Raw genomic sequence first — 15,343 nt, forward strand, 5'->3', positions numbered from 1 at the left:
ATTTTCGTGAACTATTAGTACTTAAGTATGTAAAAATTTATTACATTTCATGTTGTACGAGGGTTTTACCCATTTCTCGAACCGTGTCAGAGTGAATCCGTGCTATAAAAGTACCGTGTTATACGGGGGATGGTACCAATTCTCGAACCGTGTTAGAGCGAATCCGTGCTATAGAAGTGCCGTGTTATACGGGGGTTACCTGAACTTAGAAAAACAGTCTTTTATATATAAAAAAAAACTATATTACATACAAACGTACGAACAAATAAAAACCCAGCGAAGCGGGTCCTTGCAGCTAGTTAATATATAAAAATTATATGATGAAAATAAAATAACAATTGAAATAATTAAAAATTAATAAAACATTACTTACTTTTCAAAACAATATTATGACAAACAAAAAAAAAACAAAAATAGAAAAATATAAATAAATAACGATATTATAGGATTTAATTAATAGACACCGCGCGACAACTTAAACGCGATAAACTTATTGCGACACTCGCTATCGGCAACGGCGACGAATTACTTCGTTTTTTTACCCTCATCGTGAGTCGCATGGGTCCGTCAGACCCAAAGTTATTATTTTTTTTCTCAAAAGTGAGCATTGCTATGCAATAAATTTTAACAGCATGTTGATCGAGTTAGAAAGTTAGAGGAATATTAATTTTTTCAAATTAAAAAAAAAAGATTTAATATTAAAAAATGTTAACTAAAGTTCGCGCCGGGTCTGTCAGACTCACGTGACTCACGGAAGGCGTACTTTCGTTTTCATTAACGAACACTTAAGACCCTCCATGATAATAAGTAATAATAAAAGGCCAACTCACTTGCTCGAGCGTATTGAATCCTGTTTCTGCGGAGTTAATCCAGAAAATTGAACACTAATGCACGTAGTAGAAAGTTTCAAAAATTTTCAATCCAGCAGAAATCCACTACACAATCCGCCTCGACTGACCATATGTTTACATTGAAAATAGACTTTATATGAAACCACAATAATTGCACAACAAAACGATCTTTATTGATTTAAACACTCTTAAATCACTCAGACAATACGGTTTTGATCCCTCTTGAATCCGGTACTACACTAAACAAGATGGCGACAACAACAGACGATTCACCGAAAAGCGCGCGAAAAAGCGCCCTTTCATAATAAAAACAAAATAAAAAATTTTCCGAATAATAATAATAATAATAAATAGTTTACACAATTACCATTCAAGTAAACAGTATTTTTCTGGAATTAAAAAATGTAAAAGTTATAATGATCTATTTTTCCTTTATTTATCTTGGTTCCCCTAGGCCAGAGGTAGCATGAGTGTGTAAAATGGCACGTTGGTAGAATCAACTGACATGTAACGTGTCATAACATTTTCGTTTATTACCCATCTTTTTCAATAATCCTTTTGGTTTGTCATCTGATCATCCTTTTTCAATCAGTTTCTTTGCATTTACTCCAAATTAAAGAATTTTCATTTCGTTTCTTTAAATCTACTTATTGCAAGTTCAAACTTCGACATTCATAAATATTTTTAATGATGATCAGGCTCACTATATGACACGCGGATTCAAAAATATGTGCCATCCCTGCCCTAGACGATTGCCTAAGTTCGTCTAATGGTAAAACAGGGTTGGCCCATTATAATTTATCTCAAAGTAAATATTTGACAAACGCGATTTCTTGGTAAACTATGGATAATTAGAATCCACTAATTGCCGGAGGATGTAAGTTAATTAATGCTCACTAAATGGATAATATCGATTATTAGATACAGTATCTGCCTTATAATATTAAAATTCCTTCTCATAGGTAACGTTGCAAATACTTAATACCTAGTTTCATAACTTTAAGTACAGTAATACCTCGACTTACGCGAATCCGGAGTTAAGCAATTTTCAAATCTCGTCGATTCGTCTTTTGTTTGAGCGCCACGCAACTCTCGATTACTCACTCCCCCCACACTATTATTCGGCTTACATGTTCGAACGTGTCATGCGGAATCGACACATAGCTACAATTTATATTGTGTTATTTATTTCTGTTTGTTATATCATGCCAAACGCATATAATTCTGTTTCAACATTAATTTAAACTGAACTTTAACATTAATTAATACAAATAAAGGAATTTTAATGTAAAATATATGTATACAAAAATGCATATACAATCACATGCCAAATGGGATAGCTACCTGATATTGTGTAGCATTCTCTCTAGCAGTGGCAGGCCTCTAGGGTCCATTCGTATTCATTTGTTCGATAAGCCAGTAAAAACCGTAAACTTCTTTAAATGTCTTTTTAATAGATTTTCTGACGTACTTAATAAATAAACAAGTTCAATATAATTACCTGTGTTATTAGATTCAATAGATTCCCAGTGCCTTCTAAATGCCAATTCTTGCTTTGAGAAAAAAACATACTGTATAACATCTATTAATTTAGATATATTTATTAGCCGTAATTATCTCGTTATAATTTTCAACATTTATTTTATATTGTTAACTAATGTTAAATTCTATTCCGCTTTGATTTCCAAATTGCTTCAATTTTACGAAAAAATCTGTTAAAAGAAAAATATTTAATTTTTGTTATGCCGGACTTCCACCACCAGGGTGTGTTATATAGTTTACACATCGGCATCGCTGCCACGTGTTCCCGCTTTATAGTCTGTAAAATAAAACCTCTCTGTCTTCTCGTTTGGAGTGTCTTTTGCCAGCTTTACTCAAATTATTTAAATCGTCAAAGCCATTCATATTCCATACACTAATTTTGTTTGAAAATAGTAGGCAAGGCCAACCAACAAAACAATTTTTGAATCTATTAAGATTGGATTGAACTTCTAATAATTGCTTGAATGGATCCGCGATAATTCTTTACAACCTGACAATGTGAGGTTATAAGATTGAGAAGTTCTGAATACATAAAAAAAAAAAACAAAAGTGTATCTGTAACCTCTATGTACAGTTTAGTCTCTACAGGGTGACGATACAATAAGATCTCACATCACCTGAAAATCTTGCTAGGACCGCCTCTGGTTCGGGCAGTGAAAAAAGTTTTCTTTCCAATTCGGCCCGGAGGAAAAAAACTGTTGGCCACCTCTGGTCTATATCTAGATTAAAGACGGTGAACTATATTAAAGAATGTTAAAAAAAAAAATAATTGATTGGTTAATTTTTGTTTAAGGCATTGCTAGAGTTTGATATTAATGTTACGAGAATGTATGATTAAAGAAAGTTTCATATTTTAAGTGTGTTAAGTTATTGTCGATTCTTATGGAAATTTCATTTTAATGAACAATAATTTGAAATAATTCAATTTTGTGTCAGGTTGACCTCTACTAGGCCCCCATAACAAAACTCTGGCTATACCAATGGGTGAGGGTGGCCAAATATCTAGCAGGCAGGCAGGCGGCTAACAGCCCGGAACTGGTCCTGGATAGAATCATTGGAAGCGTTATGGTGCTCAGTAAAGCGCATGAGTGAATGCCTATAATTTGGCTGTTTTACACTATTCAAATATTTTCGTCGTGGAAGCTGTCCTGTATTCAACAATACAGCGCTTCCATTGGGAATATCCATATACGAATATATAATAGCAATCTTATTGTTTTTTTCACATGTAGTATAGAAATTTGCAATAAGATACGTTCAAATATAAATACATATTGTGCGATTATTTCATATTTTAGAAAATACAAGGGAAACAGGGCTACCACAGCTTCCAAGTATGGCATGCCACTGCTTTCTAGTCTGGCAACTTAATGTGACTTTGATACCACAAGTGGACAGATGAATTTTGGAGAAATATTGAACCATGCTGTCAAATATCTGCCACAGTTTCTTGATATTTATATATGTGGGATTCTGGGTGCAAATGAACCTCTCCACCTTGCCCCATAACTGCTCAATTGGGTTAATATTGGGTAAACGTGGTGGCCATATCATTCATCAGAACTGTCCAAAATGCTCATCAAACCAGTTCTGGTAAATTTGGGCCCGCTGATATGGTACATTATTCTGTGGGAAGATTCCATTGTCATGGGGTACATGAAAGCCATGAAGGGTTAAAAGTGGCCATTGGGCAACTTAACATGACATGTTTAGCAAGACCAGTGGACCCAATCAGTGGACCAATAGGTGTGGGGTGTGTTTATAATGGTAAACACACTCCACACCTATATAGAACCACTGCCAGCTTGCACAGTGCCATATTGACAACTTGAGTCCATAGCTTCATACCCAAACCCCAGCATCAGCCTGAAACAATTTATACCATGATTCATCAGACCATACCACATTATTCCAGTCCTCCAGGATCCAATTACTGTGTTATGAGTCAACTGAGACACTATGCTTGATGTCATGACATTAACAGAGGGACTGTGGTAAGTCTTCTGATCCTAAATCCCTTGGATGCTAAACTACATTGCACTGATCTCCTGGATATGTCTTTGATACCTCCTGCATTGAATTCAGATGTAATTTGAGCTAGTGCTGCTTGTCTATTATTGTGGACAATTCTAGCCAGATACGGCTGTTCCCAATGAATAGAAATACTTACCATCAGGTATTCCTGGTGCATGCATGACACAATGGATCAAGGATGCTAAATGTTTACACAATTTCAGATATGGAATTTCCCATCTCTCTGATACCCATTATCATGTGCTGTTCAAACTTTAATAATTCACATCACCTTGCCATAATCAGCCTGACAGCTGTTACACCTTATGCATTTAAAAGATAACACCATACAGCTTACAAAAATCTTGCATTTGTCTAAGCAATCACATGGTGTGCAACATCAAAATTTACATATTGCTATCCCATGACTTTTGGCATTTGAATATATATTTAAAATATACAACAGAGTATTTCCTTTTTGTGTCTAAAACTTAAGAAAAAATAAAATACAGTAATGAAAAAACAATCATTTATTTTTTAACATTTTTTGCTGATATTTTTACACAGTTTTTATAATTATATACATATTTATTTATACAGTAAATTTACTGTATATTATATATATATATATGTAGGAAGACAAACCAAAATCCAAAAAATTCCTCTATTATAATTTTTTAAATCTACATACCATAATATCAATGCACTCACATTTTACAAGCAGCAAGAACAGGTTTAAAAAATGACATTTTTCACTTGTCCCTGAGTAGAGGACTTAATTAATTTATTAAATAATTATCTTGAAAAAAGCAAGAAAAAATTATATATACATATATATAATTTTTTTGAAGTATGACAGCTGAATTTTTAAGGCTTTTATTATATTTAAGGCAGAAATATTTTAATTTAATAATACATAGTTTTATTTATTTTTCTGTGTATACAAAAATCCTTTATTTTGGTATTTTTTAGGTATTAAAGAAAGTGTAAATGTCTAAAAAATATGCAGAATATATATTATAGTTAGTTAATATTTTAATTTTTAAATTAGAATACATTAATGTTTTCAATTCTCTGCTTTGCAGGCATGAAGAAGGCCTTTTCTTTGCTCATGATGGGTTCAGCCAGGCCCAAATGGGTTTGGATGATGAGAATGAGGCCCAAGGTATCCAGATCAACTTACTTGTGAAAGTAGCTGATTCTGACTCCAAACCAGATCCCTAGAAAGACAGGCTGGTGCTTTTTTCACTTCATCTGTTTAAAATCTATTTAAAATACTAATACATTTAGTATAAAAGCATTTTATAATAGTATTTATATATTCCTTACTTGTTAATGCAACTTGCCAAAGAGAAATTATCTTATGTCTTGTGTCCATAGCCTGCAACACTTATTTTCTCATTTTTTAATGTATTTAAATAATAAAACAATAGACTATATCATTAATGTTGTAATCAGTGTATCAGCTTACAACATGGTACAACTATACAGTCTGGTTGCAATAACTAATCGGATAAATTGATATCAATATTCGGTTGACCTCTACTAGGCCCCCATAACAAAACTCTGGCTATACCAATGGGTGAGGGTGGCCAAATATCTAGCAGGCAGGCAGGCGGCTAACAGCCCGGAACTGGTCCTGGATAGAATCATTGGAAGCGTTATGGTGCTCAGTAAAGCGCATGAGTGAATGCCTATAATTTGGCTGTTTTACACTATTCAAATATTTTCGTCGTGGAAGCTGTCCTGTATTCAACAATACAGTGCTTCCATTGGGAATATCCATATACGAATATATAATAGCAATCTTATTGTTTTTTTCACATGTAGTATAGAAATTTGCAATAAGATACGTTCAAATATAAATACATATTGTGCGATTATTTCATATTTTAGAAAATACAAGGGAAACAGGGCTACCACAGCTTCCAAGTATGGCATGCCACTGCTTTCTAGTCTGGCAACTTAATGTGACTTTGATACCACAAGTGGACAGATGAATTTTGGAGAAATATTGAACCATGCTGTCAAATATCTGCCACAGTTTCTTGATATTTATATATGTGGGATTCTGGGTGCAAATGAACCTCTCCACCTTGCCCCATAACTGCTCAATTGGGTTAATATTGGGTAAACGTGGTGGCCATATCATTCATCAGAACTGTNATAGAAAGCATATATTATGAAATTGTCTCTAAACTTCTTAAAATATCAATATAAAAGAATGAAAAAGCTTATTTTATAATTATGCAAAGAAGTAACTTTTATATTTTTACTTAATGTAAGTAAATTTCATTCTTATACCTTTATTTTATATAGTTTAAGCGCCATAATGCTGACGGTATTTTTATTCATTTCAGGAATAATTCCTTGTATAAATTCCTGTTAATGCCAATGGCAAAATGAAAATCTGTTTATTGAATGTGTTCTTTAGTGTTCATAAACTCTTCAACTGAAATTCTTAATTATTATTGTTATAAAAGAATAAGTTTGATTTATAGATTTATTTGAAATATATATGCATTCATTTCAAAGATTTTATGTCAGATAAAAACAGTTTATGAAGTAAATGTGACTCCATAATCCAATGTTATTGGATTATGAAGTTATTATAAATTAATATTGAATGAAATTTATAGTTTAAGTTTATTTTAGATATGTAATAATTAGTTAATATTTAAAAATCTTTTTATTTCAAGAGATATATATTCAAAGATAATGCAGATTATAATTATTTCTCTTGGTTTGAATTAACCAAGAGAAATAATCTTTTTTTTTTCTTTTCTTATTTATTATTTACATTACTCAGTCTGAGTGCAGCTTGGATATAACAATGATGATAAATAAAAGATAAATTATAACTTAGAAGGAATGGAAATTTCATGAATAAACCTAGTCCAATTTAAAACAGAAATAAAAGAAATGTATTAGTGGATTATCTTAAAATGTTAAATTCTGCATGTTTTCAAAAGTATAAAATTATTATTGTAACCTAGAAAGCCAGGATCATCTCAATGGATAAGGCAACAAAGCACTGCTTTAAGCACTAGAGAATTGTTTATTGGCCGCACTCTTTGGTATAGCCCAAACTGCTTTAAGCAGCAAAGTGAGAGGGTTGGCAAAATGAGTGTCCAAAAATGTTCAAAGAGAGAAAAAAGGATTAAAAATAATAAACTAAATAAAGAAAATGTAGATTAGTTGTTTATAAATAGTTCATATGAGAGTGCCAGCACAAGAAGTACTCTCTGTTAGCAACCCATTCTGAAGCAGATATGACAAAAATCACTTTTACCGGTTCAAGGTGTCTTACCATTGATCTGATACTGAAGAAAACTTTATTTATTATTATCCTAATAATTAATATATTTTTTATCATTTTTAGTAAAATCCTCATTTCTTATTCGTATATTCTGAGAAAGCAATGACAGTTTTTTTAGCACTTGCCAATCATAGATTTTAGTGATTTTTAAAAGTACTCAATCAGTTTATTGAAACCTTTTTTTACAAGAATAATAAGTATTTATCATTTTTGGTTCCTTCTGAGAAAGATAGAAACTGTTACTAAAAACAGTTAATGTGCAGAAAATTAACAAAAACTCGAGTAGAATAACAATATATACTCAGTATTCCAGCTATAAACTGGATTTTAAAACTTATTCTAGTGTAATTCTTTAATCAGTTTTAAACAAAATAACAATTTAAAATTTTGGATATTTGTTGCAAATTAGTTTGCTTTTCTTATCAATTGGTAGCTCTATACACTTTGCACAGGATACCTAAACTTGATGCACACTCAAGTTAATCTCAAGTTATGCTATTATACATACAGGTAACTCGAGTCACAACCACAAACAGGAACACAAATGTTTTGAGGACACATGATACAAATTTCTTCAGTGACACTATTTACTGAATGAGTTTGTACCATATGATGCACTCAATGTGTTTGTGTTGCTACTCTCATAACTTCAGATTAGGCATTTAGTCATATTGACATTGTGCTTATACATTTATCTGATTTACATAAAAAAAAACAAAATATTCATATTTATAAAGTTCCCAATTTAAGAACATTTTACACAAATTAAACTAAGTTTTTATTGTAATTTAGAGACAATTTCAGTAGTAAATTGTAACACTTCTTAGGTCTCTGATATCTTTTTATAGATATTACCTTTTACAAATATTACAACTTCAAAATTACATATTATTAATTTGTAAAAATGTTTTCTCTTTTAAGAGAAATTATTTTATATACAACTTAAAATTGTGGATAGTAAAAATTTGTCAATATTCCTATCCACAAAAACAAATGGAAATTTTTTGAATTAAGGAGCAGATATTTTATGGATGGAGACAAGATTTGGATTTTTCCAATTCTTAAAATGTTTATAAAATTATAAATTTAAAATCTTAAAAATTATATTTTAAATTACCTTTTTATAAAAGAAAATTTATTAGTTTTGATTTTATTGTTGTTATTTTTTATTAATGAAATCTTAATTAGATTTCTTTAATATTTTAATGATATTTATAAATATCACTTTAATTAAAACTTTCAGAATTATTATTATATATATATATAATTAGTTAATTAATATCAAATGTTGGAGGAATGTATATTTATTTTAATTCCTGTTTATTAAATTTGTTAAGGAAAGTGATTTTTGTGAGTGTTTCAAATAGAAACAGTTGTTGTTATCAGGAAAAATTTATTTATTTTAATTGACAGAAACTCGGAAAATAAATTAACTTATACACTTAAACTGTATATATATATATATATATATATAAACTGAATAAATAAGTTGTTAATAAACAAACAATATCTAGCATACGTTTCCAGTCTTGAAACTTAAAATCTCAAAAGAAACAAATGTTTTTCCATGATATTGGAATCTTCAATGAGATAATATTGTAGAACTATGACAAGAATAAGAACAACTGGATCATTTGGAGAAATCTTAAGTGCAAAAGAACTTTAAATTTTAACATTTTTCACAAAATTATGTTTGATTATTAACAACTCCAAACTGCAAATTTATCCTGAAGTGTAATATCAGAGTTAACTGACAATTATCAACTAATATTTGAGCCTTCAAAATGAGGCTATCAAATAACCTGTTTGAGACACTTTTAATGTTATGACAGTTACTTATTTAAATTAAATTAATGTAAATAATATCACTTATGAAAGCAGCAAGGCATAATCAAGTATCAACAAATATGCCTCTGAGATATCAGTTACATTTCACATAACTAAATGCTTGTTTACTTTTTTGTTTTAAAAGCTGTTAAATAAATAAATGTATAGGCTATATAATCTATTGAGTGTCTGAAAAGTGTAGAATCATAAAAGAAATTTATATTCAAATAATATGTAGCATCAGCAGTGCCAGGTGGTGTAAAATAAGTGAGACAATGAGGCAAATGTTGCCCCATTGTACAGGGTGAGTCAGAAAGTTAGCTACATGTTTGATCTCTTGTGTCCTGGTGTTTCTTCTATATTATATGATTATGGGGAACTGGTAAATGACATTTGAAGAAGTTGTCTTTCTAAGAAGTCATATACAGTACTTAAGTTACATAAAAAGTACCTGTATCAGTATCCATGATGGCAGAGGATATAACAGCAAGTTACAGTTGCAGAGTGGACATTTGCTGACTGGGAAGATCTGAGACTGACAAAATATGATTTCAATATCACTTTCAACATCAAATGCCACTCATTCACTGTAAATCAAATTGTGTTAACATGTTACGAGATCAAACATGTAACCACCTGTCTGAGTTGGCCTGTACATGAAATTAATAATGGAATAAAAACTTGCATTGTTGTGCAATGGTGGCTCGTGACATCTAATATGGGGATGCTGTTGCAGGAGGGAGCACGACACACAACCCTTCTATTAGTGCCATGCATTGATCAAAACATTAATTATAACAAAATTAATCAAAACCAGCATCAATCAAAATCTTATGAAATTAAGACAATTTTATTAGGTTTGTATGCTGTTAGATATCCTGTGAAATATCTCCATATTAGATGTCAAAAGTTGCTACTATTGTTGTGTCTTTGCAGCTTTGCACATTTTTATTTTTATGATAAGACATTCAAAGTATTGATAGTTTTAAAAATCATTAGAAAAAGTTCCACCTGTCAAAAATTGCTGTCTGAGGCCAGTCGTAGCTGCCTCATACCACAATTCATCCCTATGTAGTATATATTTTCAAAGAATATATTCAACATTTTTACTTTTAACCTTTTTACAGACAAAATATTATGTTCTTTGTATTTGATACAATCAATGGGGATTAATATATTGACACATAAAGAGAGATGTTTTGTATTCAATAGATTATATGGAGAATAAACAACTTCATCTGTAAAGATATCTGGAGGTTGAAGAAATATACTGAACATGCCCTTAAAAAACATTCTACATATCATTTAAAAATAAGCTTCTTTTGTGAGTATAGACTTTTTGATTCATATATATGTAATATATTGCATATTATATGACTGAATTGACAAGATGGCAAAAATCTAGCAACTTGCTACTCTGAGGGATCTAGTTTAATTATGAGCTGAAGCCTTAAGAAGTTGGATAAACTAGTCTTGATATATCAAATTCCATTGCTCAACACCTGATTGATTTCATTGTAAGCCTTGCCAAATTTATAATAGATAGAAAATAAAGATTTTGCAGATGGAAGAATACAAAAAATCAAGTATAGGTTATGTAGGTAATATAATATGAGTAGATATGTCTAAACTGGTTAATAATCAATAGGAAATATGATTGCATTAGTATCCATGTAATGTATTTTACTTATAAATATGATTAAGAGACTCTATACTAAAGAATACTAGAAATGAAAGTATTATATTTTAGACAAACTATATAAAATCAGTAATAAAATTTTTAAGTTTTAATTATTTATCGAAATAACTTAAATGTTTTTACGTAATTTATTCCTTTTAAAATTTCAATAATTCTTCCTGATAACAAATACTGTTCATAATCAAAGATGTTAACTTTCTTGTTCAATTTTCTGTTATGATTAATTTATCATAAATTTATAAGTCAATTGGTATATTCCTATTCATATGGTTAAAATTAAAGAAATTTTGCAACTTGTACAACTTAATTGTTGGTCTAAGTTAATTCTGAGGTCAATTATATATCAAAATTAGATACAGAAAATTATAAAGTACAAGAGACAAAAAAAGTACAAATCAAAGAACTTTTGTAATCCAGCAATAATTAAAAAACTAAAATGTTTTCAGCCATTTTAAATGGCAATCTTCAGGGTCTAGAATCTAAAGAATTTAAAATGTAAAACGTTACAGAATGTAAGCATTTGTCTTCTACTGTGCATTTATATTCTGTAGCTTTTGTATTTTGAATTCTTTATACTCTGGAATCTGAAGATGGCCATTTAAAATGGCTGAAAATATTCATTTGTTCACAAATTATTGCTGGATTACAAAGGCTCATTGTTTTGAATTATTAGAAAATACATTAAAATTTGTCTAAATTTTGATTTTTTTTAACTTTAAATTTTATTTTTTAAATAGAAAAAAATTAAAATTTTGCTTTTTCTTTTATTCTGCATTAAAACTGGAATCAAAATTTTATTAAACAAATATCATTTTAATTTTTATTAGAACTTAAGATATTTCTGAGACACTTCACAATTGTTATCTGAAATTTATAGAGATAATTGTATTTTTTTCTTGTTTCTAAATCAAAACTTATCATTCGATTCAGAGAAAATAGCTTTCTAAATAGATTTTGATTTAAATACAGTTTTGTTTTTCTTCTTTAAGAAAAAATAATTCATTCTTTTTTCTTTAATTAAGAAATTTGAACAATTAAATCATTCATAGAATTGTAGATATTTTTCTCAACGTTAACATCAATAAAATATAATTTATACAGTCTACCACATATATAAATTCACCAATTGGTTTTAAATGTTCGACAGAAGCTTCATTTACATACTTCAAACTTCGTTTTGCTTGGCTTTTCTTCAAGGATGTTCAGCAACATTATGTTTATTCATGGCACAATATAACCCAGAGAGTTTGGCTTTTACTATTTATTTTTTTGATTAAAGGGACTACTTCATGGCAGTATGTTTCCCCTTACATTTTTATGTGCACTAATCTGTATCACAAATGGAACAAATGGCTATCCGTGCGAGAGATCTTTTTCCAGCCAAGATGGAACTGGTTGCCTTAATCTGGTCAGAAGTTTTGAAAGGGCCACATTGTGAGAAAGATAAAAAGTCTTGAGAAATTTCTCAGCTCTTGGCTCCATTGGTGGATATTGACGACCTTTACTCCTACCTAAACACTTGATGCTGTTTTGAGGAATAACTTGGCAGAAAAATCCTTTTCTTGAATCATATCTGAGAGTTATATCATTTATGTTTTTATATGAATATCAAAATTTTGTACTAAAGTAAAATTTAACTTTAATATATTTACCTTAAGTGATCTCTGTAATCAAGGAAAGGTTTAATTTTCAGAAAATGCTGAAGTTTATTCATTACTGTAACTGGATCTAATTTTAATTCTTCACCATCGATAATCATTAACTGAAAAAAAAGAAAAAAATTTAAATATTTGCTTATTTTAATATTTGTCTATTTTGTTATGAAGATAGTGAAATAATACTGTCACTATTTAAAATGTTTTCTAAAACTTGTAGCAACTACTTGAAAAAAAAAACGGAGGTAAAAAAATCTTTCTCTTCTCTCCATCTGTATAGTTATATATGCTTGTTATAGTTTGTATATTTAATATTTTATAGAATATATATTTATACAGTTTTACCTTTTGACATGGTGCAACATAGCCTGTATGGCTCTTGTGCCAATAAACATCTATCAACCAACCAACCTGTCCATCTTTTCATAAAAATATATTTTATTTATGAGCAAAATATGTTGCATTCTTGCAAGAAGTCTAGAATGATCAAAAAGTCTCCATGCATGAGACTGTCTTCCTTTTTTTTTAAGTCAAACCTAATAGCATATTTTTATATTCTTAACTTTGCTTTACTATAATGAAGGCCCAAAAACAGCTATCAGAAACTGTTTTAATGACTTCCAAGCAAACATGGGAGATGTCCAGAAAAATATGGAGAAAAATTAAAATTTGTGCAGAGAATGAAGTGGCTCGTATACAGTATAAAACTTCTATCTAGCTCTGAGAGTTTGTGGGAGTTCACTATATAATGAAAATTGGAACTAAATCAATAATTCATACTCACTTGCAATGGAGAATAAAAATTTAACCATCTATCCAGATGTTGGGCATACATTCCTGGAATGAGGCAACGATTCCTGAGTTCTCGTAATGGCTTTGGTGCATGGTCATTGGCAGTGACAACTTTATAAAATGTATAATTTAATGCTACCACATCTCGATGAGCACGCATGTGCTACAAAATACAAACACTTATTTAAAAAATACATGTCTAAATTAAATATTTCATCTTTTTTAACTTACCTGATACCATGAGTATGCTCTTTTAATGGGACTAATAAGAATCGTTACGAGTTTGGCAGTGGGAAGTAAAGCATGGGCTCTCATAGGTACCAAATCTCCATCAAAATATGTGGAACTCTTTTCAAATAAGTATTTATCAGTGGAATTTTTTGGAACGGGAAAGAAATTCATATACCTGTAAAAAGTTATTTTTAAATAAATGAAATATATTTTTTAAAAGCAAATGAATGTTCAAACATATTGCAATTTGAAAACTAATAATTTGTTAGTGACACTTTATAAGAGAAATGAAACTTATCATTTTATGACTCATTATCAAACATGAATTTCACAATCATACTATAAATACATTCAAGCCAAGTGACTGTATATGGCACATGAAAAATGACACAAAATATTCTGTAAGTTAATAATATATTTACATTATAACTTTATTTCTTTTTGTGCAATAACATTTTAATAGAAAAAAAATTAGTGTTTCCACCAGGCCGGTTTTCATCCAGACAAGCCCATTTTTAAACTCATGGTCCGGATTAATTGTTAATTTGTCTGGTTTTTGTAGAAATTATGATAAAACAAAATAAATTTATAAAAATATTTGTGAGAATTTTATTTTAACAGTTAAAGACTAACTTCACACCCCTAGTCAAACTTATCCCCATCTTATCCCAGGTTATGAGTGACAAAAATGTACTTTTAAAATTCTAACTTTCAAATATCTCTGACAAATATTAGGTTTGTTCCAACAGAAGTCCCTAACTGGTTTAAAACTGACATGCGCATTGTTCAGTTCTTGCTGTAAAATGACATTGTGCATGCCTCATACGGTTTCAAATTCAACCAGTCAGAGACTTGTGTTGGAACAAACCTATTGTCTGGGTCAGCAATTTTGAAAAGGTGGCAACACTAAAAAAATGAATGTATTTATTGTGACATTATCACAATGATGAGCTACAATTTTAATCATCTTTTAATTTAAGAAAATCACATCAACTTCTGGTCCATCAGCTTTCCATATCTGGTCTTGATTTTCATCTATGTAACTCCATTCTTGAGATTAATGAAGGATGGATGGATGAACAACAGTGGGAATGTATAGGACTGCAGTCTGAAAGTTGCTGCCCAATTAACAAGTACAGTAATACCCCAAACTTACGCGATAGGTGGGACCTAGCGGTAACCGCATAAGTTGAATTTGCATAAGTTGGGGTATAATTTCACATATAAATACATACAAATAATTTTTAATTGGGGCCGGAGACTAAAGAAAACAATAATTTAGAAAAAAATGTTTAATAAAATCTTAGATAATACATATGTATAACAAATTAGGCCTATATTATTTTACAATTTTTCACATTTACTTGATTATTACGCCATAATTTTAACATTGTTTCCATCTCAGCGATAATAC

At 30.1% G+C, this 15,343-nt stretch overlaps 1 protein-coding gene across 1 annotated transcript in view; it reads right to left on the reverse strand.

The window, feature by feature from the left end:
* Positions 1-9,018: 9,018 nt before the first annotated feature.
* LOC111629841 (bifunctional heparan sulfate N-deacetylase/N-sulfotransferase 3-like) overlaps positions 9,019-15,343 on the reverse strand; it is a 38,149-nt gene continuing 31,824 nt past the window's right edge. Inside the window, exons 12-15 of the mRNA XM_023373750.1 lie at positions 13,930-14,104; positions 13,691-13,861; positions 12,904-13,013; positions 9,019-12,824 (exon numbers count right to left, since the gene is read on the reverse strand). Of these exons, the coding sequence (XP_023229518.1) occupies positions 12,605-12,824; positions 12,904-13,013; positions 13,691-13,861; positions 13,930-14,104 (676 nt within the window). The 3' untranslated portion in view covers positions 9,019-12,604. The remainder of the gene's footprint in view (positions 12,825-12,903; positions 13,014-13,690; positions 13,862-13,929; positions 14,105-15,343) is intronic.

Source organism: Centruroides sculpturatus, unplaced genomic scaffold (genome assembly GCF_000671375.1).
Source record: "Centruroides sculpturatus isolate CEXI.00-Female unplaced genomic scaffold, Cexi_2.0 scaffold588, whole genome shotgun sequence".
Lineage (NCBI taxonomy): Eukaryota > Metazoa > Arthropoda > Arachnida > Scorpiones > Buthidae > Centruroides > Centruroides sculpturatus.